Source organism: Telopea speciosissima, chromosome 6 (assembly GCF_018873765.1).
Source record: "Telopea speciosissima isolate NSW1024214 ecotype Mountain lineage chromosome 6, Tspe_v1, whole genome shotgun sequence".
In the NCBI taxonomy this organism is placed as follows: Eukaryota; Viridiplantae; Streptophyta; class Magnoliopsida; order Proteales; family Proteaceae; genus Telopea; species Telopea speciosissima.
Window position 1 is genome coordinate 67,703,281 of NC_057921.1, and position 26,802 is coordinate 67,730,082.

At 39.7% G+C, this 26,802-nt stretch overlaps 1 protein-coding gene across 1 annotated transcript in view; it reads left to right on the forward strand.

Annotated features, from left to right (window-relative positions):
* Positions 1–844: 844 nt before the first annotated feature.
* Positions 845–26,802, forward strand: part of LOC122663728 — a 53,413-nt gene continuing 27,455 nt past the window's right edge. The window contains exon 1 of the mRNA XM_043859368.1: positions 845–1,091. Within this exon, the coding sequence (XP_043715303.1) occupies positions 906–1,091 (186 nt within the window). The 5' untranslated portion in view covers positions 845–905. The remainder of the gene's footprint in view (positions 1,092–26,802) is intronic.

The window sequence follows — 26,802 nt, forward strand, 5'->3', positions numbered from 1 at the left end:
TCACACCGTGGTTTTTGAAAATACTCATCCGTCCCCCTCTACGAGTAATGGTGTTAGTTATCGGTGTGAAAGGACTATTTTACCCATATACTAAAACATTAGAATTAAATTTATAATATTACCCTTCCTTCATCTTCAAGGGTAGTTTAGGGATTCAAATTTATTTAATGGTGATATCATCACTTAACAAGATAAAACTAACGGCGGGGACTAATTTGTTATATTGGGGTCTAATACAAGGGGTGATTTGAGTATTTTCAAAAATTAGGGGTGATGTATAATTTACCCAATTAAAATTAGTACGGTCATGGGTGCGGGTATAACAATAGGTCGAGGCTCGGCTTAGGCCTGGCCCGCTCCTTCTGTGCATAGAAATCTCAATCTCAAACTAATCCACGAGGTTGAAAACCCTAATCCAGTCTGTCGAGCTCGAGGGTCGACTTGGGCCAGATCGGACTCATCAAGCCAAACTTGTACTCCTAGGCACGCGATATCACAAGTTGCGATACACGATTGAGGTTAAATTTAAAAGGACAAATAAAATTTAGGGAAAAAGAAACAGGGGAAGTCGAGTAGAATGAAATGAGCAAAATGACCGCCCCACCATCCATGAAAACCCAAAATCCCATCCTAGTTGATGCTCCAGCGTATTGTTATTGCCAACGCACGCCACACTCCCGGACAGAGCACACCTCCCATAAGGTTTATATTTCCACACGATTGTAGTCGTATATCGTAATGCTCCGCCCCGGAGTTTATCGTGACGTTCGCAAAACCCTTTTCGACTATAATAGAGCTTTTTAGCAACTGAAGTCTTTGACCACGATTCTACATGACTAAATTTTGACGCGATTCAGAGATTGTTTACCCTTCGGACTGAGCGAGCGACTGAGGTTTGCGTGGAGATGTGGGTCGGGGGAGGTGCCATTACGACGTTCGTGAGATATTTTTCCCGGAAGCGCGCACCAAATCTGAGGAAGATCAACCCGAAAGTGCCACCTCAAGAGGCATCCGCCATCGCTCTTAATATCTATCAGATCATTAAGGAAAAAGGACCTCTTACCGTTTCCAACACTTGGAACCATGCCAAGGTACTCCTCTCCCTCTTCAACTGCTCACAATTGTGATCCTCCGTCTGCTTTCTGTTCTCATTTAGCTACTAGAAATCCGGGTATCGGATACCGATTGTTCTAAGCTGATATTGAGCGACAAATGTGCCGAAATGGTGCCAGATCAAGATTGAAGAAATGGGTTCTCTTTAGTTTGAGCAGTCGTTAAAGTCAAGTGAATGAATAATCTGCCTCCACTATATATACACAGACAAAATACTCGATTGCTACAACGTAGTGAGCTGGACGATGAGCTTGTCTATCTCTTGAGACATCTCCGGTGGTGATAGTCATTATTAAATGAAACGTCAAGATTTATTTCTTGTTCCTATACTCTATTCCCAATAAGTGAAGGAGATTACAAGCATGCCTACTTTCTGCAAGTAGCTACTTGCATTAATGTAAGCAGGGTGGTAGAAAGTTAGAACTATTGAGCAGCTTTTGCTGGAAAACCAAATGTGAATGCTTGATTTGAACTCTAGACAATCTAAAAACTGGTTGGGTGCAGGTTAGCCCATTGAAGTGTCGGATACGATACACACTACATAAGCACCCTCTGAGTTAGTAAATATCATATAGATTTAGGGATCTAGAAATACCACCAGCGTCCATGGTGTTAATCATTTTTAAAGTGTTTTCTAACGAACTGTTTCTGAATTAGACGTTGCTTACTTTAAATGCAACTGATTGAGTGTTGACCATGATGGGAAAAAAGGGTGAACACAAATGGCGAGAGACCTTGAGAAAATCCCTGTTTTGGGGGAGTGTATGTTATTATCACGTCTTCTTCAAACAGCAGATCTGTTTATGAATATTCTTTCTCTACATGGTGTCTAGGCGAACAAAGGCATTGAATAGGGCCTGGATGCAAGGCGACAAAGTCGACCAAAACGTGCACCTAGGCGATCAAGGCGACACTAGTTGTCAAGGTGCTTGGATTCCAAGACGGTCAACCAAGCGATGCCTTGACAACTATGATTGAGACTTTAAGCTACAGTGATTCTTTGAGGGGGGGGGGGGTTCTCTCTCTCTCTCTCTCTCCTCTTCTTTTCACTTTCCAATTATTACAAAGTTTACTTGGATCAAACATTGAAGTAGGCAGACCTTTAGACCTGATGTAGGTCAGTTTAAGAAATAGGAAATTGATTCTCTCCTAATTAATTTAGATCTGCACCTTTTATCAAATAGATGTTGAGTGCGTTTATTAGCTTGAAAATCGTGCACTGGATTTCGAGGGTTTGTTAACTTGGTTTGGAATGGAATACAAGATTAAGGATTTAAGCTGAGAACCAAAAACAAGGTATTTGGATGGGCTTAATTTTAAGCTTTTAGAACAAAGAATAAAGTAACCGATGGAACATTAAAGGACTAAGCAGTGTTAGTGAAGCATTGCCCAAGGATCTACCTAGGTGTTTTGGGGCATGTACTGACTAATGCGTGACTTGCATGTTAGCAACGAGTTGGTCATCCAAGTTCCTCTTGTTTTCCACAGTATATATATTATTTTTTAAAACCTTACCAAATGAGAAACAAATTATGTCTATTTTGTAATTATTTTATTTCCACTCACATGAAAGGGTGACATTCCAAATAAAACATATACTATATAAAGTTGTTTGAGGTGGCATGACCTTGTTCAACGGATGCCTTTGGATGCTCCAGTACGGAGGAGCGATTTGATTCTGATTGAAGGAACTGAAAGAGCCAGGGGGAGACCTGAAATGACCCTAGGAGAAGTGTTGAGGAAAGACATGCATAGGCCTTGTATCAAGTATGTCCTCGAATAGAGCTGATTGGAGGGCAGGGATCCATGTAGCGGCCCCATTTAGTTGGGATAAGACTGAGTTGTTGTTGTTGTTGTTGTATATACTTTAGAAGTTAATACAGGCAAGGCTATGTAAAACCCCCAAAACAAATTGGTGGGTGAGCTCCTCTAGTTACAAAAAATGGCATCAGTTTGTGTAGTCTATTTCTTGATTTGATTGAATTTTTCACAAACACAGAAGGAAAGCTCTAGCCTCATTACCACTTTATAGGCTGGTTTAGAGTGGTTCTCAAAAGGCAAGAGTATGACTAACCATCAATCTCTTTTGGGCTAAGAGCAAAATTGGTTTTTTTTTGGGGGATCCGTTTAGGTTAGGGCTGAGGTGAGTGATGCATAATTGAAGACCTACCAGTGTATGTAGTCCAAGAATTCTAAGGCCTAGCATGGCCTAGCCTATTAAAAGGCTTGGGTTCACTTTTGTTAGTTTAAGTTATTTGTTTTTGTGTTTTACATGTTTTAAGTTAGCCCCGGTTGAACCGGTGTAATATTGTAATGTAGAAGGGGTTCAAGTAAGAGCTACTCTATGGTAGGATCGATGATAGGTTGCAGCAGAACATCAAAATAGCACCAATCAGAATTAGAAAGTGGACAGAATCTCGATATTCAGCCAAGTGATGGAGCTGAAATTCAGTTCGAGTGTGAGCCCTGGTAGGATGGATTAAGCCTCCAAGTTGGTGCTGATTCTAATGGCCAGATACAGAGATAGAGATTGGTTACCAAATTTGAAGGTCAGTACACAGACCAAACCAACTAGCAGCAGGTGCTCAAACTGGAATTGAGTGAAGGCCTAGGCAGCAGTAGAAACCCTCCAAATCTCAGTCAATTCTGACACAGGGTTGCTGAGATATAGGATAGATTCAAAAATAGAAAGTCTGTGGAGATCTTGCAAACCAAGGGGAGTTAAATATTTGTTTCTTTTCTTTTTATTTAAGTTTGGGTCCACATCCTAATGTAAGACTAGAACCAGAATAGGTCTAAGCCCAGGCAGGATCAAATAGAAAACCCTCCAATAAACAAGAAATCATATGAGGGAACCAAGAGAACAATGGGAACTAAAATCATATGAGGGAACCAAGAGAACAATGGGAACTAAAATCATATGAGGGAACCAAGAGAACAATGAGAACTCAAATGGGGGAACAATTTCCTTGGTTGAAGTAACAAATAAAAACCCACAAATTTGTATTTTGTTGAAGCAACAATGATCTTGATGTGGTAATCTTCAAGAAATCGATGTGGCAACCAGTTGAAAGAAATCCAACAGCTTGTAGCATTATTGAGATCGATTTGAACAAAATTAGGGTTTGGAATCAAGAACTGATGGAAGGGATGGGTGATGTAGGTCCAAGCATCTGGAAGCAGAAGAAACAGACCTAGACTTAGGGCTACTTGTTGGAGCCTTAGATTTTATTTTCTGTTTCTATTCTTAGTTTTTGTTTGGAGCTCTTAAATTGAACCGGTCCAGCCAATGGTCCAATTTAAGTGACTCTTTTCTATTGGCTCTTAGAGCATCTTTTAAGTAATTGTTTAGAACTATGTTTTGTCCCCCCTCCACGATTTTTAGAGGGCTGGACTTATTTTTGTAATAGGAATCAGATCTGGGATTCCAAATCCAGATCTGAATAAGTGTTAGTCCTTTGGCCCTTTGATTATAAATAATACAATTCATGAGAGGCTCCCCCGCCAGTCTATTTTAAAAATTTCGTTTCAATTCTGCTGCTTGCTGCCATTGTGCTGCTTTTACTGCTCCTCTGTGAGTACTTGCATCCTTGTGGGATTATCAAGGTGGATAGGGTAGGTGGATCTCCTACGACTCCTTGCATCATGAAGATCGGGAGGACCTTCTCTGGATTGTTCAGTTACTGGCATTGAAGTTCTTCCATTACAAGTAAGCTATTTCCTAAATTCTGCAAATAACCCTTCTTCTTCTCATCCTCTAACCTAGACCTACACTCCCCAATCGATCCCCAAACCTAGCTTCATCTACTGTCCATAAACCCTAATTGCCCTTCATCTCTGTGAAACCTAAAAACTCCTAAATTCTGTCCAGCCCTATTCAACCATCCAAATCTCACTAAATTTCAACCGAATCATCCTCTCCATACCAACAACACTCGACCAGCACCCCTTGACCTAATTCCCCCTCTAAACCCTAGATCAGGCCTATGGGAGTCTAATGGGGTAGGATTTGTGGGGTTTGAGTGAAGATTTGAATTTTAGGAAATTAGGGTTTCGACCTAAAACTCTCAATTCTGCCCAATCGGCCAGCACCTTTGTGAGGGTCTGATCTACCTGGCTTCTAGTAGGTCTCCTACCTATCTAGGACTACATTAAGTGGTATCAGAGCCATGGATGAACATGACAATGTTGTTGTGGATCCAACCCTACCACCCCCATCTTACCCCATGGCTGCAATCATTGACATGCTGCACAAGCTTTTGGCAGATCAGAAAGCTATCAATGATCGATTATTAGTGATGGAACAAAGACAGATACACCTCTTAGGGACAACAATCTTCCCTTAGAAAAGGACATATTTCAGGTTGATTATGAGGTACATGGAACTCTGGGAAGGAATGGACATCATAGAGATCATTCCAGAAGTCACAGGGACCACAAAGATCATTCCAGACACCACAAAGATCACAGAGATCGACGTAGATATGACAAAGAAGACTACAGAGAAGATAGGGACAGAAATAGAGAAGAACCTCGAATACCTAACTTTGAGGAATATTTGAGATCTTACTTCACTGTAGATGAAGCTACCAATTGAAGGTATGACACACAAAAAGTTAAACTTGAGCTGAAGGAGTTTGATGGGACTCACGACCCTCAAGTATTCAATGATTGGCTTGCTGCCTTGGATGATTACTTTGATTGGTATGATTTGCCTGAAAATCAAAAGATGAGATTGGCACGTACCAAGCTGATTGGCCCTGCCTGGGAATGGTGGCGAAATGCAGAGAGAGATATGGAACTTGATGGTCATGCACCTACTACCTGGGAAGACATGAGGTATGACTTGAAGGAGAAATATCTACCCAGGCACTTCAGAGCTCAGCTCCAGGATCAATTCAATTCCCTACACTAAGGGACTATGACTGTAGCTGAGTACATGCAGCAGTTTGATGCTCTTGCTTCTCGTACTGGCACTAGAGAAAGAGCTACTCAGATGTTATCTCGATTTCGACTGGGATTGAGAGCAGATATTGTTAGGGCTATTGGAGTGGCTGATATTAGAGACATTAAGGACTATTTTGAGAAAGCCCTGAAGGCTGAAGAACTATTGACTACCAATAGGAGGTTTGGTCCCTCTGCTGTCGACACCAAAAAATCTTTTCCAGCATCCAAACCTACTAATGGTTACAATAGGAGTAACAACTCTACTGCTGGTCGTACACGATCAGGTTACTCTACAGGCAGCTCTTCTCGTCCTACACCCCCTTCACGTGTAGACAACAAGGGCAAAGCTCCCATGGTCAGTAATGATCCTCGCAAGTGTTACTACTGCAATGAAATAGGCCACTATGCCAAGGATTGCCCACAAAAGCATAGGCAAGTCAACGTGGCTGAAAAGGAAGATGAAAACCCTGATGATAATGATGAACAGGGTTTATATGCATATCCCTCTGATGATGATGAAGACGGGGCTGATTATTTTGAAGACTTGGGTGATGACTATGAAGTTACCTGAGGTGTTCATGTGGTAGCACGCATACTGAGTGCTGAAACCAAAGGTAAAGATTGGCGACGTAGCTGCATCTTCTATACTCGTATGCGAGTTGGAGAACGCGCTGCCCAGGTAATTGTTGATAATGGCAGTTGTGTTAATGTTGTTTTTGAAGGCTTTGTAAAGAAGGCTAATCTGAAATTTGAGAAGCACCCTATGCCTTACAAAGTGTCTCTGCTGAATGGTAATAAGTTGGAGGTGAATAAGAGATGTTATGTTCCACTGCAGCCTCATCACTACTCAGAAGAGGTTTGGTGTGACATCATCCCAATGAAGATGACTGATGTCTTATTGGGAAGACCATGGTTATATGACAATGTTGTTGCCATCTATGGAGTGAAAAATCAGTGTGTGTTCCAACACAAGGGACAACAGGTTGTTTTTCATCCTCTTAATCTACCCTCAAAGATGTGCAAATGAAAGACCATGTGTACCAATCAAAAGGGGATAGATTCTAAGCATAAACTTTTAGCTGTTCCACAAAAGGAATTTGAGCTGACCAACCATGATTCAGGTCTGATCTTAGCCGTGGTGACTCAAGAAGTTGCTGCCCAGCCAGAAGTGAAGCTATTACAGCCCATTAAGGAATTATTGTACGATTTCTCTGAAGTGGTGCCAGAGGAACTGCCTAACGAGCTACCCCCATTGAGGGACATTCAGCATGCTATTTACTTGATACCAGGCTCAGTTTTGCCTAATCTGCCTGACTACAAACTCAGCCGTACAGAGCATGATGAGCTCTGAAAACAGGTTGGAGAGTTGCTCCAAAAGGGGTTTATTGAAGAGAGCTTAAGCCCATGTGTTGTTCTAACCCTACTGACTCCCAAGAAGGAAGGTTCATGGCGTATGTGTATGGACAGCAAGGCCATCAATAAAATCACCATCAAGTATAGGTTTCCCATCCCTAGACTTGATGATATGTTAGACATGCTGTCCGTCTCTATGATCTTCTCTAAGATTGATCTTCGAATTGGTTATCATCAGATTCGTATCCGGCCTAGAGACGAATGGAAGACAACTTTCAAGACTAAAGATGGACTGTTCGAATGGAAGGTTATGCCCTTTGGTCTGACGAATGCACCAAGCACATTCATGAGAGTCATGACACAAGTACTTCGTCCCTTTATTGGTAAATTTCTGGTTGTTTACTTTGACAACATTTTGGTGTATAGTAAGCATCCAGGTGATCATATTGACCACTTGAAGCAAGTTCTTAGAGTACTTAGGCAGGAGAAATTATACATCAACTTGAAGAAGTGCTCCTTCATACTGCCCAAGGTTGTTTTCCTTGGTTTTATTATATCTTCAAAGGGTGTTTAAGCTGATCCGGAAAAGGTCAGAAGCATTGTTGATTGACCTACTTTGAAGATATTCATTGAAGTAAGAAGCTTCCACAGCTTGGCATCATTCTACAGGCGATTTGTTTGCAATTTTAGTGCCATCATGGCACCCATAACTGAGTGCACTAAACAAAGCAAAGGAAAGTTCGAATGGACAGCAATAGCCCATAAAGCTTTCCAAATGATCAAGAAGAAGATGACTGAAGCTCCAGTGTTATGCCTACCAAAATTTGACCAAATATTCGAAGTTGCTATTGATGCTTCCCATATTGGTCTAGGAGGAATTCTTATGCAAAATGGGCACCCTATTGCCTTCTACAGTGAGAAGCTCAATGATGCCAAAACCAGATATTCTACTTATGACATTGAGCTCTATGCAGTTGTTCAGGTGTTGCGTCATTGGAGGCACTATCTTATTGGCAAAGAATTTGTCCTGTACACGGATCATGAGGCACTCAAGCACCTCCATTCTCAGAAGTCTATTAGCACCTGACATGCTAAATGGGTTGTTTATCTACAGGAATTTAATTTTTCCCTAAAGTACAAGTCAGGAAAGGAGAACACAGTGGCTGATGCACTGAGCAAAAAAGTCCTGACTTTGAACACATTCTCAGCCCAAGCAATTAGCATCGAGCAGATCAGAGATGAGTATGCTAGTGACAAGGACTTTCATGTCCTATATGCTGATTTGAAGCAGGGTGGACAGCACCCTAAGTATTCATTACATGATGGTTATTTGTTCATAGGAACATGATTCTGTATTCCCGACTCTTCCCTACGCCATCACATTATTAGGGAGTTACATGGAGGAGGCCTAGGAGGACACTTTGGGAAAGACAAAACCATCTTACAGGTGACTGATCGGTACTATTGGTGTCATTTGGCCAAGGATATCAAGCACGTTATCAGAAGATGCCGAGTTTGCTAGTTAGCTAAAGGTGCCAAGCAGAACACGGGTCTCTATTCACCCTTTCTGATTCCTCATCAGCCCTGGGTTGACATCAGTATGGATTTTGTACTTGTGCTGCCCCCTACTCGAGAGAGATTTGACTCCATCATGGTTGTTGTTGACAGATTCACCAATATGGCTCACTTTATCCCTTGTCGAAAAACACTTGATGCTTCCCACATTGCCAAGTTGTTTTTCAAGGAGATAGTTCACATCCATGGGCTGTTGAGTACTATAGTCTCTAATAGAGATGTGAAGTTTATGAGTTACTTCTGGAAGACTTTATGGCTGAAGACAAACACCAAGCTTTTGTTCTTTACTGCGCATTCCACCCACAGACTGACGGGCAACAGAGGTGGTAAACAGGAGCCTTGGTAATTTATTGAGATGTTTGGTCAGAGATTATGAGAAGACATGTCCCTCTATCCTTGACATTGCTGAGTTCGCCTACAACAGTTCTGTGAACAAAACCCCTGGATGTACCCCTTTTGAGATTCTCCTTGGGATCATAGTACTATATGTTGCGATATATCGGTATCTCGGGCCTACCGAGATATCCGAAATTTCGCCGAAATACTGCATTTTTTCTACAATCTTTCGGGAGTCCATCTCGGTGGGTATTTGGCCATATCTAGGCCTGAGACTTCATGGACACCCTTATTTAAGCTAAATAAACACATTTAAACCTTCATATTGCAAAAAAAATGGACTCAAAGTGGTGTTTTGGGTTTGCACCTTTGATTGACTGTATACGGTCGGACCTTGTTGTATAAAATAGGTAAATACATATTATTTGAGTACTAAAAGACATAATAAGAAATTTAAACAAAGTAATGAAACAAAAATAAAGTCAAATGTAGCCTTTAGTTTAAACTAACAGAGTCATAAGTGCATAAGTCATAACTCATAAACTTCATAATAGTCAATAGTTCAATACTCAATACATAGTATTTTTACGAAATTTACCGAAATGTACCAAAATTTATCGAAATATACTGCTCAATACATAGTGCTTCTACGAAATATACCGAAATTTCGCCAAAATTTGAACTTTTTTCATTTCGAAAGCCCATCTCGTCTCGGTAGTGTCGAAATTTATCGAAATTTCGGCGATGTATCGCGAAATTTTGTACCATGCTTGGGATACAACCCAAGCATCCCATTGATCTTGTCCCCTTACCCTCTCATGCTAGGGTAAGTGTGGAAGCGGATGAGTTCCTCCGCCACATCACCGAGGTGCACGCAAATGTTCGAAGAAAGATAGCACTCAGTACTGATCAGTACAAGGCTACTGCTGATAAGCATCGCCGATTTGTTGAGTTTAAACCGAGAGACATGGTCATGGTCAAGGTTAACCCCGAGAGACACCAACAGGTGTCAACAGTAAGCTCCATCCAAAGAAGATGGGTCCATACAAGGTGCTGAAACCTATTGGACCCAATGCTTATGTTCTCAAGTTGCCTACTGATATGGGCATAAGCAATGTGTTTAATATGTCTGATCTCTACTTGTACACGGGACATCACTTAGACGATGGTGATTCGGAGCATATGCTGAGGCTGGCCCAACTCAAGCCACCTACTGAAGATGACATGCACAAAACCACTCGACATGGTAGTATGGCATAGGTTACCATTCCTTCCTTGTCAAATGGAAAGGTCGCCCACGCTAGGACAGTACTTGGATCCATACAGATGATTTCAAGAAGCTTGACCCTGAGTTGTATGAACGTTACATGTCCTTCACCCATTCATCGCAGATAAATGTTTTTAAGCCGGGGAGAGCTGATGCAGGTCCAAGCATGCGGAAGCCGAAGAAACAGCCCTAGGCTTAGGGCTACTTGTTGGAGCCTTAGATTTTATTTTTCTGTTTCTATATGTAGGTTTTTTTTGGAGCTCTTAAATTGAACCGGTCCAGCCATTGGTCCAATTTAAGTGACTCTTTTCTATTGGCTCTTAGAGCATCTTTTAAGTATTGTTTAAAACTATGTTTTGTCCACCCTCCACGATTTTAAGTGGACTGGACTTGTTTTTGTAATAGGAATCAGACCTGGGATTCCAAATCCAGATCTGAATAAGTTTAAGGCCTTTGGTCCTTTGATTATAAATAATGCAATTCGTGGGAGGCTCCCCCACCAGTCTATTTTTAAAATTTTCGTTTCAGCTCTGCTGCTTGCTGCCATTGTGCTGTTGTTACTGCTTCTCTGTGAGTGCTTGCATCCTTGTGGGATTATCAAGGTGGATAGGGTAGGTAGATCTCCTACGACTCCTTGCATCGTGAAGATCGGGAGGACCTTCTCTGGATTGTTCAGTTGCTGCCATTGAAGTTCTTCCATTACAAGTAAGCTATTTCCTAAATTCTGCAAATAACCCACCCTTCTTCTTCTCATCCTTTAACCTAGACCTACACTCCCCAATCAATCCCCAAACCCTAGCTTCATCTACTGTCCATAAACCCTAATTTCCCTTCATCTCTGTGAAACCTAAAAACTCCTAAATTCTGTCCAGCCCTATTCAACCATCCAAATCTCACCAAACTTCAACCGAATCATCCTCTCCATACCAACAACACTCGACTAGCACCCCCTGACCTAATTCCCCCTCTAAACCCTAGATCTCATCATCCCCCTCATTCCTAAAACCCAAAACCCGAAACCCTAATTTCCTAAAATTCTAATCTTCACTCAAACGCCACAAATCCTACCCCATTAGACTCCCATAGGCCTGCCTAGCTTTACCCAATAAACCCCCACTTCATTATCCAAAACTGACCCTTGTCTTGACCTAAAACTCTCAATTCTGCCCAATCGGCCAGCACCTTTGTGAGGGTCTAATCTACCTGGCTCCTAGTAGGTCTCCTTAATGGGGGAATAAAATGGGGAAAGGTGGGGTTGGCTGTCTCAGACTGGGCATCTCACCCATCCCATCTCAGGATTTTCACAAAGGCTCAAACAATTATTTCATTAATCAAATTCGTGTACAATGCTGGCCTCCCTTACAAACTTATAGAGAATATTCAAAAATAGAGACACTAAAATGGAAAGGCCTAACCCTATCCCTAACTAATAAGGTATCCTTAATTGACTAGGAAAGTGAAATAATAAAGAAAACAGACTCAAAATAGGACTCTATTAAGTAAATCCCGTTTTCCTATTTTCTACCCATATTTTAGGCTCATTTAATTGGCCAATTACAAAGTAAACCCATGGGATCAAAGCCCCAACACATATATAACCCAATGCAAAGCTTATTTTTAATAAAATAAGCCCCTTAGATGACTTTTCTGAATCGATTCTCCCCCACTTAGAAAAAACTTGACCACGAGTTTTGGTAAGTTGGGAACTAATCTTCATGTGGTACACGTCCGTATTCGATCCATAGCAAAATTCAGGGAGATCCTTTATAATACATATGTAATCGTGTAGACAAGGAGGTCGTTCTTCATGGTACTTCGAGGAAATAACAAGCTCCACATGCTCAGCTTCAACATCCTTAGATGTATCCACGGGATCATCCACATATGTATTGGCAACCACTTCAGCTTTAGACTCGAACTCTTTCTATAAAGATGCTACATTTGATTCTTCACTACCTATCAAGAACTCCGTGTAAGGTAATACTAGTAATGGCTTTTCAACATGCTGCCCTTTACTTGTGATTGCACTTGTTTGCTGCTGAAGGCTTTTATATTCCTCCTTTGCTGGTTGCTTCTCAAGAATAGTCTTCAACAGTTGTTGGCCCTTGGCTTGGGCAACCTTCAATCTTGGTTTCATGGCTGGCATGTTGAGTGGATTAAGTACCAATGATTTTCCATTGAAATTAAAGAAACATTGGTTCTTGGTACCTCCCATTAGCACATTATTGTCATACATCCATGGTCATCCAAGTAAGACATCAGTCAATACCATGGGTATGATGTTGCACCAAACATCTTCTTCATACTCTCCCAATTTCAGCGGTACTGAACATTGTTGATTTACCTCCAAAGTGTTGTTGTTGAGGACATGGTACTAAATCTCGTTTCGTTTCGATGTTTCGGTCTGACCGAAATTTCCGAGATACCGAAATTTCGTCAAAATATGGTATTTTTCTGTGGGTGTAAAATGCCAAAATGACCGAGATTTCCGAAATTTTCGAAACGAGATTACCGAAATTACCGAGATTTCCAAAATTTCCGAAACGAGATGACCGAAATATTCGAAATATTGCACATGACTTTTTCAATATCTCGCGATATATCGTGAGTCCACGATATTTCGTCGATATCTCATGAGATATCGTCGAAATATGGTATTTTTTCATTTCGGATTGATATCGTATCTCGGACTGCTCAAGATATACGAAATTTGGCGAAATATCGCCGAAATTTCGCGAGATTTTGAACTATGGTTGAGGAGGGAAACTTTATAAGGTTATGGATGAGCCTCTATTTTCAACTTTCCTGCATGACAGAGGCTTGAGATACAACATTTACACAACTTCCACTATCCACGATAACCTGTGAGATGTCAAAGGTCCACTAGGCATTAAAGTATAAAAAATACGATGCCGCTGCCAATCCTCACCTTTTGCTTTTGTAACCAAAATTCTATTCACCACGTTGACTTCATAGATCTCTTTAGTATCATCATCCAAGAGGTCATCATCATTGTCACCATCAAGGGCTGCATTGACTGCCCAATCATCATCGACCTGAGGCTCGCAAATCTATACATCAGGGTTAGCTTCCATACCTGTAATGACTGAATTTAGCGTCTTCATGGCTGGCCAGGGTAGGCTCTGATACCAAATAATGTAACACTAGAACCAAAATAGGTATAATCCTAGGCAGGATCAAATAGAAAACCCTCCAATAAACAAGAAATCATATGAGGGAACCAAGAGAACAATGGGAACTCAAATGAGGGAGCAATTTCCTTGGTTGAAGTAACAAATAAAAACCCACAAATTTGTATTTTGCTGAAGCAACATTGATCTTGATGTGGTAATCTTCATGAAATCGATGTGACAATCAGTTGAAAGAAATCCAGCAGCTTGGAGCATTCTTGAGATCGATTTGAACAAAATTAGGGCTTGGAATCAAGAACTGATGGAAGGAATGGGGGAATAGAATGGGGAAAAGGGGGGGGGGGTTGGCTATCTCAGATTGGGCATCTCACCCATCCTATCTCAGGATTTTCAAAAAGGCTCAAACCAATATTTCATTAATCAAATTCGTGTACAATGATGGCCTCCCTTACAAACTTATATAGAAGACTCAAAAATAGACTTGCACTAAAAAGGAGAGGCCTAACCTTATCCTTAACTAATAAGGTATCCTAAATTGACTAGGAAAGTGAAATAATAAAGAAAACAGACTCAAAATAGGACTCTAACTAAACTAATGAAGTAAATCCCGTTTTCCTATTTTCTACCCATATTTTAGGCTTTGGTCAGGGAGAGAATTATTATGGTACGCGACATTAACGAACATCTGGGCAGAGATTGTAGAGGCTGTAAAGAGGTTCACGGATGATACGGAGTAGGGGAGAGGAATTAGGTAACACCCCGCATGCATGTCATGATTTTTTTACTGATATTTAGATGGAATTGAATATTTTATACTTTTGTGATTGTAAATATTCATTAATATTTGTATTATGGTGGGAATGCTCTACTATTCATTGGTATTGTTTATATGTTATGTTATTTTAATGAGTCTTAGTGCTGCTGGAGCAGTTAATTGAAAGTAAATTAGTCTGTGAACTTAAAGGGTTGGCGCTCGTGAGGGCGGTGCCTCATACCCTACATGGGTTTAGGGGCATTACAAAATGGTATCAGAGCAACTTAGCTCTGACGTATGTAAATATCGAACTGGTGGCATGGGATTAAAATAAGAAGATAAAGAGCATTATTAGAGGGAAAATTTCACATAACTCCCCTGAGGTTTGCCTTAATAACACTTTCACCCATGAGGTTTGGAAAATTTCACCTACCTCCCCTGAGGTTTACCTTAATTAACAAAAAAACCCAGTCCATTAATTGGTGATTGAAAACGTTAAAATTGTGTTTTAATTGACCAAAATGCCCTCATCTTCCTCAAATCGTTAAGGCTGCGTTTGGTTGTGTAAATCGACCAAACATCATTTTGTTGGACCATGATTCTGAATTTTTTAAACCGTTTGGTATCCTAATTCCAACGGACGACAAGAATTACGTAATTCTACATTTTACACTATATTAGATCATTAATCTGAGTTCACCTTTATAGGAGAACTCAGATTTGGATTACAAATTACAGCCTAGTTATAAATAGGATAATCCAAGAGGATCATACCTATGTGCCCTAAATCGAAAAACCTGGCTATCGCGACTTGCGTTCTCTCGCGACTGAGAAGAGAAGGGTGAACAGGAGTGTCTCGCGAAGGGAAGAAGAGAGCAAGATCAGATCTCACTCTCAGACTCTATACCTCCCTCTCTGCTACCGTTCGAAAGAACAGGAGTGTCTCGCGATTCTCTTGCTCCTTGGGTATGTCGTTCCTAAATCTCATTCTTCTTTTCATCTCTCTCTGTCGGATTCTGTCGCTCCCTCTCTGATATTTGATACCCATTTTGCATCTGTGCTCTCTCTTTCTCTCTCGTTCTCTGTCCTAGAACATGGAGTTTGCAGTTTGTATTTTTTGTTTTTTAGGGTTTTAGTTCTAATTTGGGTGTTCTTCTTTCAGGTGTAAACCGAAGATTTGTCTAGGGTTCCTGTCCAGGTGAGTTTTTACACCTGGATTTTTGATTTAGTCTTTAATTCGTTTCTGCCTTTGTACATCCAATCTTAAGTGGCAGTCTACAACAGTTTGAACCAAAATATGCTAAAAATTCAAAAAACAGGTGATTTTTTCACCTTCGGCTGTAATACCTGCCATTCAATGCTTTCACAACCAACAAACAACTCCTTCATGAGATGGATGTGCTCTCCTTCATTCAAACGTACATGTTCCCATTGACGAAAAATAGATTGTAGTTTATGAATTTGAACAAGAAAAATGCAGAACAGTTAGACACATTCAAAAAAATAATTAAAAAAACAAAACAAACAGTAGGACCACCTTCCCCTAAACACACACCAACAACACAAACAGAGAGAGGGAGAATGACCTCCATTGAGCCAAATGACCAAATGTTTGGATTCTGGGAGATGAACAGCTTCAGTGAGCCAATAGAAGAGAGCTGCCGGAGACTTTATTAACGAGTCATAGGCGAGTACTCTGTTTACACATACCCATGCCCATGGCCATAGAAGTCCAAGACTCCCAAGTAGTATTAGTAGAAAAAGACCAGACGAAGAAGCAGAAGTAAGTGATGGGTTTACACCACCAACCAGCCCAGATGCTAACTAGTTAATGTAGCCTAGGTGAAATAAATCTCACTTAGGACCAGGTTCGTGAGTCTCTTTAGTGTAAAATGCTCTATTTTCGATTAAATAAATAGCACATAGGGAGAGAGAGAGTTTGGGGTATTTTCAATTTTTATATTTTGGCGGACAGAAGGAAATAAAATTTAAACATAATAGGTGAGCCTCACGATTCTACTATTTATAATAATAAAGGGCTAAAGGCCTTACAATAATCAATCTAAAGCAATCCTAATCGATTAGGATGGTGAAAAGACTTATACTCTAAATAGGAGTACATGTAAACAACTAAAACAAATAAAATAAAATACTAATCCCCTAAAATCGTGGAGGGAACTAAGAAGATAAACCATGAAAAGATGTTTAACCCTAGGCTAAAAGAAAAACAAATAAAAGGCTCAACAAAATCAAAGAACAGCCAAATTAATCATGGTTTCGCGCATCCTTGTCTTAGTGTAAATGCCTATTTTCGATTAAATCCAATAGGGAGAGAGAGTTTGGGGTATTTTCAATTTTTTTTAAAATTATAAATAGAATTTTCTTTATTTCTTTTAATGGTGAAAAGGTCTATGGTCTCCCCCCCACCCTTATTTATTGAATCCTCCATTAATTCCTCTTATATTTATTGCTTGTGGATTTGACTACCTTGCCCCTAGCTAGCTAAGGGAACTAATCTCTCTCTCTCTCTCTTTGTCTTGTTTTAGTTCACCCGAGTTGTGATCAGTAATTGCATGGATTGATGCTTGGTACCCATGCCCTCATGCTTGTAACTTCCAGTCAAGTGGTTATTGTAGGCATAAATCTGTCAAAATCAGGTCCAAATACTTGTCCATTTAGTGTTTATTCAGTATTTTTTCCTGAATTTTTTTAGGGTACTTGGAATGCTTTTACCGGAGTTGCTAAAATTGCAAGCGAATTAGAAATTTATTAGATTTGAGTTTCAGGTCGAAAATTAGAAAGCAAGTCTTTTAGTAACTTTCTTGGATTCAGTTACTTTCTATATTCTTTTCTTCTACCTCATCTCCCCCCCCCCTCCCCCACACACACAAAAAAAAAGTGTCATTGGGAGGAGGTTACTAAATCCAAAAACTTTGAAAGCCAATTCGAAGGGAAGTGAGGGGACAAAGAGATTATAGTGTATTGAGATAACTGTTAATGAGTTGAAGTGGAGTTGATCCTTCTCTTTTGCTGCTTGTGGTTGCTGGATCAATAGTTGTAACTTCTTTACACCTGGAGGCCCTGCATTGGGTTGCTGGATCAATAGTTGTAACTCATAACTTACTACTGTCATATTGCTAGTGTTTTTCACTCTTTAAATGATTTCTATTCCATAGGTCTAAAGTTGTTGGAGACCCAAACATATTTGAGGAGAAACATAATTCCAGAATCACTTAATCCCCCACATAATATTGTCTATTTATTTTATTTTTTCAATTACTTATCTTTGAATGAAATTTCTCCATGAAAATTAGAAGAAACAAGTAAACAAAGCGAAAAAAAGTGCTTGAACTTGAGTAATCCAGGAAGGAATAGGAAAATATTCTTCATGTAGATTAATGGGCATTCTCATTTTCCTCTCTTAAACTTGTTTCCAAGTGATATTTCTTGTATGGCTGTATTGCTCTGGATTTCGAACCTCAAATGTACATTGATTGTCTAACAAAAAAATGTACATCGATTGGGAAACAAGTAGCCATTTCATGATTGAATCTGTGAATTGGAAATTCAGAAAGTAAATTCTAATGCAATGAAACAGTTTTCCTTGGGGATGGGCATCTGTAAAATTATTTGATTCGGACAGTTTTCCCAAACTATTTAACCATTGTCTTAGATGTACTCCAGCTTGTTTTCTTTCAGCTATTACTTTTATGATTGAGATGTAGTATCGTTATTGGAAGTTCTAGAGATATCTATATTTGGTTTTATCTGCAATCAATGTAGTTAGGCATGGATTCTTTTTATAAAAACCTTAGTTATTGGAACATTTAGAAAGTGAGGAATGCTAGACTTTTTCCTGTTTGTGGTAGATCCATCCATAATGTGATAAAGAAGATTTTCATCAAGTTACTTTGATGGCTAGATTCCTCTAAAATTCTGAGTCCCTATTGATTCCACCTTGAGAGGCTTATAGGAAGCCATTATTATTATGTATAATAATAATGGGAGAATCTTAGGAGACTCTAGTTAATAGCATAAGGGATAGATCTCCAAGTATAGGATACCTCTTCTAAAACTCAGATTGAGAGTTCAACCAATCTAATTAGATAAATAGGGGAGAGGCCACAATCTTGACAAATTTTGTCAAAGAGGCAGGCTGGCCTGCTTTTATTAGATATAGCAATCAATTTTATGAAGATTGTTTTTTACTTATTTCTTCTTTTGTAGATTTTTCTTGTTACATCAAGTATGCACATTGCTTTGTATTAACGATTTTGTTTTTTTTTTTTTTTGTAATTCAAGAATATTTAAGAGATAGGTGAAAGAGAGTAATCATCTTAGCTTATAAATGGATTATGATCGAGATACTGATGATGACATGAAAATAGAGAGTGATAGTGACGGTGAGATTGACAAGAAAACCATCCAGACAGTAATCATCTTGGCGGCTACTGCTATTGCAATAGCAGTGGAGAGGTATTCAAAAATGTTCCTTCATAAAGAGCCTTACCGTATTTAGAGACTCCGTGGCATTACTGAGACACAACTAATTATTGATGGTTCAGAGAGGACGTGTCGAAACTTGATAAGATTGAGCAAGAGGGCTTTTTATAGCTTATGTGACATGTTGCGACAAAGGGGTCTACTGTATGACAACAAATTAGTGCAAGTAGAGGAACAAGTGGTGATATTTTTACACACAATTGGCCATAATGTTAAAAACCGAGTAGTTTCACATATGTTTGGCCATTCTGGGGAGACTATAAGTCGATACTTTAACAAGGTATTGGATGGAATAATGAAATTGTACCCACTACTGCTCAAGCCTCCAAGTACAACAACGCATAAGCGAATCACAAGTAACGGTAGTAGATTCTATCCATACTTCAAGGACTGCCTTGGAGGCATAGATGGTTCACATATCCCAGCATGGGTTCAATTAGAACACCATCGTTCATTTCGTGATAGGCATGGATGTATATCCCAAAACATCCTAGCTGCATGGGATTTTGACAAGAAGTTTACATATATACTTGCTGGTTGGGCAGGATCGGCATCAGATTCTCAAATATTGGATAATGCCATACACAGGGTAGGAGAAGGAAGGTTAGTGGTACCTAAAGGCAAATTCTATCTTGTTGATGCTGGGTTTCCTAATCAGAAAGGATTCTTGGGACCATTCCGTAATGGTCGATATCATGTGAAAGAGTGGAAAAACTCTAATTTGGGGCCGCAAGATATGAAGGAGTTGTTTAATTTACGACATGCCTCTTTGCGTAATTGCATTGAATGTGCGTTTGGTCTCTTGAAGAAAAGATTCAAGATATTGAAAAATCAGGCTGAATATCCTTTTAAGACACAAGTCAAGATTGTGAATGCCTGTGTTCTTCTTCATAATTTGTGTTTGACTGTAAATAGTTATGAGGAAGAGGAGTCATTTTTCGAAGTTGAGGAAGAAGAATAATCTACTTCCAACAGTGCTAGCATAACAGTAGAAACAGATGTGGAATCTGAGGATGATGACAATGTTGTTCAAGATACTAGTAATGTGGAATGGGATCAATTCCGAGAAGGCATGGCTGACAACATGTGGGGCAGCTGGATGGGAGGCGGTGTAGATGATGATGATATGTATAATGATCTCAATGATTTTGATGATGTGAATGATTCAGATTGAGTTATCTCAATTTCTTTGGAACTCAAATGTTTGAATATGTTTGTAATTCGCTTTTGCGTAGTCTACTTTGAACAAGTTTGAATATGGACATTTTGTATGATGTGGATGTGTTTAGATTGAGTTATCTCAATCTTTTTAGAAACAATATGTTTTGATGTACAATGCCCATTATTTTGTGCTTGTGCTACGCATATGCGTGTTTTACATTAAACTAGTTTGAACTAGTTTTGTTTGGTTATTGTGATTACCATATTGTTTTGTATGTCAATATGGTATGTTGCACTTGTATGCATTGTTAATTTACACTCTTTAGTATTTCTCTTATATGTACAATAGTTTTTTCATCAGTCAAGCACAACAGATTTAATGGCTACAGAGGAAGGTTCCAAGAAGTCAAGTGATATTGCAACATGGCCCAGTGAAGTCTCTTACTTCATGATGGAACGTCTCATAGAACAGCATAAAAGTGGAAAAATTGGAGACAATGGTTTGAGGAGGGAACAGTGGCAGGAGATAGCAAATGCCATAAAAATTAAGCATGGCATGGTATATGACTGGGAACAAACTCGGAATCATTATAGAGTTTGGAAAGCAAGGGTGAAATCTTTGTGTGACTTACAAAAGAATAGTGGGATGGGCTGGAATCCAGTGGAGCTGAGGTTCGAAGCACCACAACACGTGTGGAATGAGTTCAAAGTAATAATCTTTCTCTTTCAAGAATGTATTTACAACTATTATATGACAATACATATATTACAATATATTTTAATTGATTGTGACAGAAAAAGGAACAGAAGTATTGGCAGTCACGTAAAGTGCTTCCCATCCATATGGCCCTTGCGATTTGGTTAGGAAATGAGATAGCAACAGGAGAAGATGCTATGCACCCAGCTGACTATGTTCACAATGACCATATGGTTCAGTCTCCAAGTATGGATGACAATGTGGTTGACACTTCCTTTCCATATGAAGATGTTCATTCCACTCCCATTGCCAGTGGCAGTCGTGATCGTGGGAGTGGCAGTCGTACCCGTGGGCGGCCGCATGCAGATGTCACAACTGGTAAAGAGAAGAAAAAGAAAGGGGGTGCTGAAAAAATTGCAAGTCCTTTGAAAAGAATAGCTGCTGCCATAGATAACCTAGTCAACAAAAACATCACACGGACCAAACTTGCACAAAGTGTAGCTGATGCAGTTGATAAGGTTGATGGCATTGATGGCTTACTGAAAGTCCAAGCAAAAATAGCTTTAATGAAAGACAAGGACGTGGCTAGTCTTTTCACGCAAGTGACGAAGACAAGCCGAAATTCATACAACATATTTGTCAAGTGAACGAACGATTGAAGATGTGGTTAGATCCTTAGTTTTAAGCATGAACTAATTGAATGGATGTTTTTATGTTTATGTTTTGTTGGATAGATGTTTGGTTTAGCTTTGTTTTGGATGGTTTAGCTTAGTTTTAAACAGTTGAAGATGTTTATGTTTTGTTGGATAGATCCATTTCATCTTATACTTGCTGGCCTTTGCATTTAGACTAATTTCACCTCATACTTATGGATGCAATTTTGTTGTTTTAATTATATTTTCTGTGAATTTTGTTATAAGATATAGCTTCTGTGGTTTAATGGGCATTCCATTAAATTGTGGTAATTTACAGCTCACTAAGTTTGGATGCATTGGAACTTGGTATATGTTGAGTTTTTGGTCCATGTTAGTTCGTCTACCCACACTTTTATGTATTAAGAAGGGTCATAGACAAGCCTAACCCACACTTTTCTGTATTAAAGATGTGTTTTAGAATATTTCTCTGCAGGTATTGGTTTTCGGTGATCTGTCTCTGGTGACATTGCTAGAATTGTTTTTCAAATACTTTGGAGTTTCTATGCATATTATATTAATTTTTAACTCTTTGGGATGAGTTTGAAGGTTCTATTTTCATGGATCCAATCTCTTCAAAATAGAATCTAAACATTAATGGAGATTTCTTCAACAGATAGTAGGAATTAATGAGTCATTGAAACCTTGTCTCCTATTTCCCCATTTTACTTACTCTATGATTTTGAGGTGGAGCCCAACTGTATGGTCACTCTCTGTCCTTCTCTCTTTTCTCTCTTTTTTGGGTTTCTTGGGCAACTCATACCGTGCTTTGTACATGTGGGCTGCTGTGTTTCAAAATGAATACTCATATGGAAGTAGACGACCAAATGTGAAGACTAGGGCGCAGATACTCTTCTCTCCTCCCATGTACTTTCACTGTAATTTACCAAACTTTAACGGCACATCATTTTATAGTCATCTATAATCCATTAACTCATTACATTTCCCAAAAAATGCCCATTTTTTTAATTGTTACAATCTCATGCACTGATTCTAGCGTCGAAGGCCATCAAGATCTAGTGGGATATTGATCAACTGGCTAGATGGACATTGTGGCTAGATGTGACATTTGTGGTGAGCAATGTATAATGTTAATTTCCAAAACCAAAACTAATCCGGGCAGAAGTTTCTACAAGTGCCCTATCCACCAATCATTTTTTATGTGGGCCAACCACTTCCGGATGTGTGACTGTGGCAAAGGGCAGTGCAAGGTTAGAAGATGCACTAGAGGCCCTTCTGTAGGACGAGATTTCTGGTGTTGCCCACGTTCCACCTCGGTATGGTGTCTCATCATTTATTTTTTTAATTTTCATTTGTAACACAGTTGGTCTCCGTATATTTACAAATATCATTTTTTTTTGTATATAGGGCAAAAATAATGGTTGTGGGTTGTTTAAATTCATAGATGAGGGAGAATCTTCATCTTCAAATCAGGTACCAAGGAATAATGTCATGGATGCACCAACCATCTCACCAACACCATGTCAATCCAAGGACTATCTGATGGGATACCTCACAACAAAAATTAAAGATGCCAAACAACATACTAAGACATGGGAGGAGCTACTTGATGCGGTCAAAACACTTAATCTTAACAAGTGAAATAGTATGGGAGGGGGTTGAGAGGGGGTGTATGCCCAAAACATGCGACTCATGTAATTAAATTAAAATTTGTGAAACAATGTATCTCTATATTTGTAACCCTAGAATGAATGGGTCTAACCGAATAGAGGATGGATGGGTGGTATTTTGATGGTCTTTTATGTTAATTGTTTTGTGTAATCGTGGCAGCTTAATGGGCATTTAATTGCGTGCATAATTATCTGGTACGTATTTGATTCAATTGCAAACTCAGGAATTTAACTCATCAGCTATGGGAAGTTAGAAGAAATTATCTCATTTTTCTTTAGGACCTTAGCATGAAAGACCAGACCATTAGGCTGAAGTTGAAGTGGTGTAGGTGGAACAATGAAGCAAAAGTGCATTTCTCCCCTGTTAATATAGGAGCTTTTTTTCTTTTTTTTTTTCCTCTCCAAAGTATCAAGTGATTTTAGATTTATCTTGGCCACTGGTTTTCCATCTATGCTCATTTCGTTTCTATTTTTCTTAGTCTAGGCATTTTAATTTTAAATTTAAAAAGGTAAGAAAACAGGGCCATGTATTAAAATCAACAAAATAAAAAATATAAAAAAAAAAACATAATTCCAACTGATATAGTGAGGGTAACCAAACAGTATTTTAGATAGATTTAAATTGACTCTAACTCACAGACTCAGGATAACCAAACAGTATTTCAGATAGATTCAGGGTGAATCCAAGTGACAGACTCTGGGTAACCAAACAGTTTATCCAAAAGAATCATGTCACAGAATCATAGTAACCAAACAGTTTATTTTCTGGAATTACGATTCATTTGATGGTAACTCAAATAGATGACAATCTCCAATCAGACAACATCCAAAGGATTTACGCAATTAAACGCAGCCTAAGGGTTTGAAAAAGGGAAGATGACTTGGGCTTCAACCCCTCAACTATTAATTGATCTTGAGAGTCAGATCTCTCATCCAATGGGTCACCAACAACCCAACCAAATGCTTAATGTGATCACAAACACCATGGCTGCGAGAAACGTATCGAAGCCACCCCAACCGCATGGTAAATGTATAGCGCGCAACACCAGAACCCACAGCCATCACACCCCTATGTAGCCACTCACCCAAATCACTAGTCACCCTAAGGCAGCAGTTGCAGGGGGCCACCCCAGGCAGTACCGCAGGTCCAACCACCCAGCTTACTCCCTTGCCTCTGTGCATCACCGCATCGCACAACTCCCTACTCTCCTACAACCAAGGGTGTCAACTGGTACAATTTCGGTAATACGGTACGGTATAAAAAAAGGTACCAGATGCTGATACCGTACCATACCGCATAAGATTTATATTTCTAATACCGATATCGTACCAACTCGGTACAGTTTTTGTGAAAACCACTGCAAATTTGAACTCTGGAACTTCTGTGATTTCAGGTTTCAGTTCTGTATCCATGGTTGCCTCGATGCTGTGGGCTGCATCAGTAGAGGATGCGGATCAACTCCTCGACACACCTATGGAGGATTCCAGGGAGTCTTCCCTTGCTATTCTGGAGTCTGAGAACCCTGCTGGTACCTTGCACCAGAGCTACCTCTGTGGGATCTGCTGGCTTGACAGCGTGCAAAACCTTTTTATTTCCTAATCCTACTGTAAGTATTAATCTATTCTAATGTAAATTGTATAATATTGATCAATTAGAGTTTATAGGGGCAGAATAGTAATTTTCACCTATGGGACCCGCATCCCCAGGTAGTTACCCGAGTTGGGATTTCCCCTGATATCATATGACATCATTTCTTAGTTAAAAGAAGCTAATTAATGAGTTAATTCTAACTAGAATTAGTTTTAAGAAGCTGATTTAGAAATCAGATTTTAATTATTAAGGCAAACATGCCTTAACTAAATGACTTATATAAACAAACCTATTTACACTATTCACTATTCCTAAAACATAAGAATTGATCCAGCCTTAAGAAGCTTAGAGAAGAAAGTAGAAAAGAAGGAGAAAAGAGAAGAAGAAGAAGGGAAGAGAGGACCATATGTTGGGGCTTTGATTCTCTACTTGAAATTAAAGCTTGGAGGCCTTCTTTGGAGACCTTGCTGCATAAAACTAAGGCTGCCTTCACCTCTTCTCACTGCTGTACTTAGGTAAGCTTTAAATCTGCTGTTCCCATCTTCTTCTCCTAAATTCTCTATCCCTAATTGAGTTTTACAACTAATTCTGCCATTAAACCTTAGCAATTATTGGTTTAATAGACCAAAACCTATCTTTTGACCCTTGAATTGGACCCAATTATGGTTCAAGCATTGAATTGAGCTGTGTATTACATGCTGTCCTTCAATTTACAGCTGAACCATGTAATTTATTAAACCCTAGGAAAGTAATTGGGGTTAATTAGCCAAAACCCCCAAATTAGTTATGGTTTTTGAAATTAAACTATGAAGTTGTGTTGACCCACCTTAGATTAGGATAAAAACCTGAAATTGGGTCTATGCATGTGAAGATCCATGCATTTGGAACAAAAACCCCAAATTTGACTTGGTAGCCGGATGGAGTTGCAGGCCTAGGGGCGGTCGTCCGGCCCTCTGGTAGTCTGAATCCGGCTGCCCATTTTGGTGGCTTGGTTGGACTGATTCCTTAGGGTTTGACCTAGGATTCTTCCTAAACCTAATATGTGATGTTTATGTATTAATTAGGGCTGTATACCTTGTTCTTTGTGTGTTTTATCTGGACTATTTGAGATTTGTTGGGTTAGACTAATCTATCATATCAGGCAAAGGAATTTTGACTTAATTTTGAATGTTTATTTAACTCTTTTTTTTGGGTGAATAAGAAATTCATTACCAAAGAGAAAAAGAAATTACATGGCCCCTAAAGGGGAGCAACAAAACAAAGAATAAAAGACCAGCCCTCAGGGATGAGTGTCCGAATCAACAAGAGAGACAAAATTGAGCCCCCAGGAGACAACAATGAGCCTGTTCCTTGGGGAGTCAATACAAGAAGAAGCGGGAGCTGAGGCTAATTTGGCCTTAATTTCGAAGGAAATGGAATCCCAAATTTGCTGATAAGAGCGAGAGTTGGAGGTCCATTTCCTGATATTACGCTCCATCCAAATATGATTAAGAGTAGCACAAAAAGCTAGCTTCCCAACAGTGTCGCAGATAGAAGAGCCTGCAAAAGTCATATCAATCCAAATCCATTCGAGTGAGAAAGGCAGGATTCGACGGTGGGCGGGCCAGCATTTGATGAGGATGCCTTTCCAGATTGCTTTGGCAGTAGGGCACTCAAAGAAGAGATGGTTGGTGTCTTCCACATTGTTCCAGCAGAGGCAGCAAGACGGCGAAACTTGAATCTGGCGATGGCGAAGGAAGGCCTGGGTTGGAAGGCAGTTAGAAAATATCCTCCAAGCGGTGAAGCAATGCCGAGGGATGTGATGCTTGAACCAAAGAAGCTTTCTCCAAGGAACCAACTGACCGTTCAGGCGAATGAGATCCCAAGCCGATTTTGAGGAGAAGGAGTTGGAGCTGCTCGCTTTCCACAAAACACAGTCACCTCTACTTAAAAGCCTCCTGGAAATGGAGGGAAGGTCATTCCAAATGAGAGTAAGAACCAGGGAGGCAATGGGGGGAGGAGACCAGCCAGCTGGGCCTAAGATATCAGCA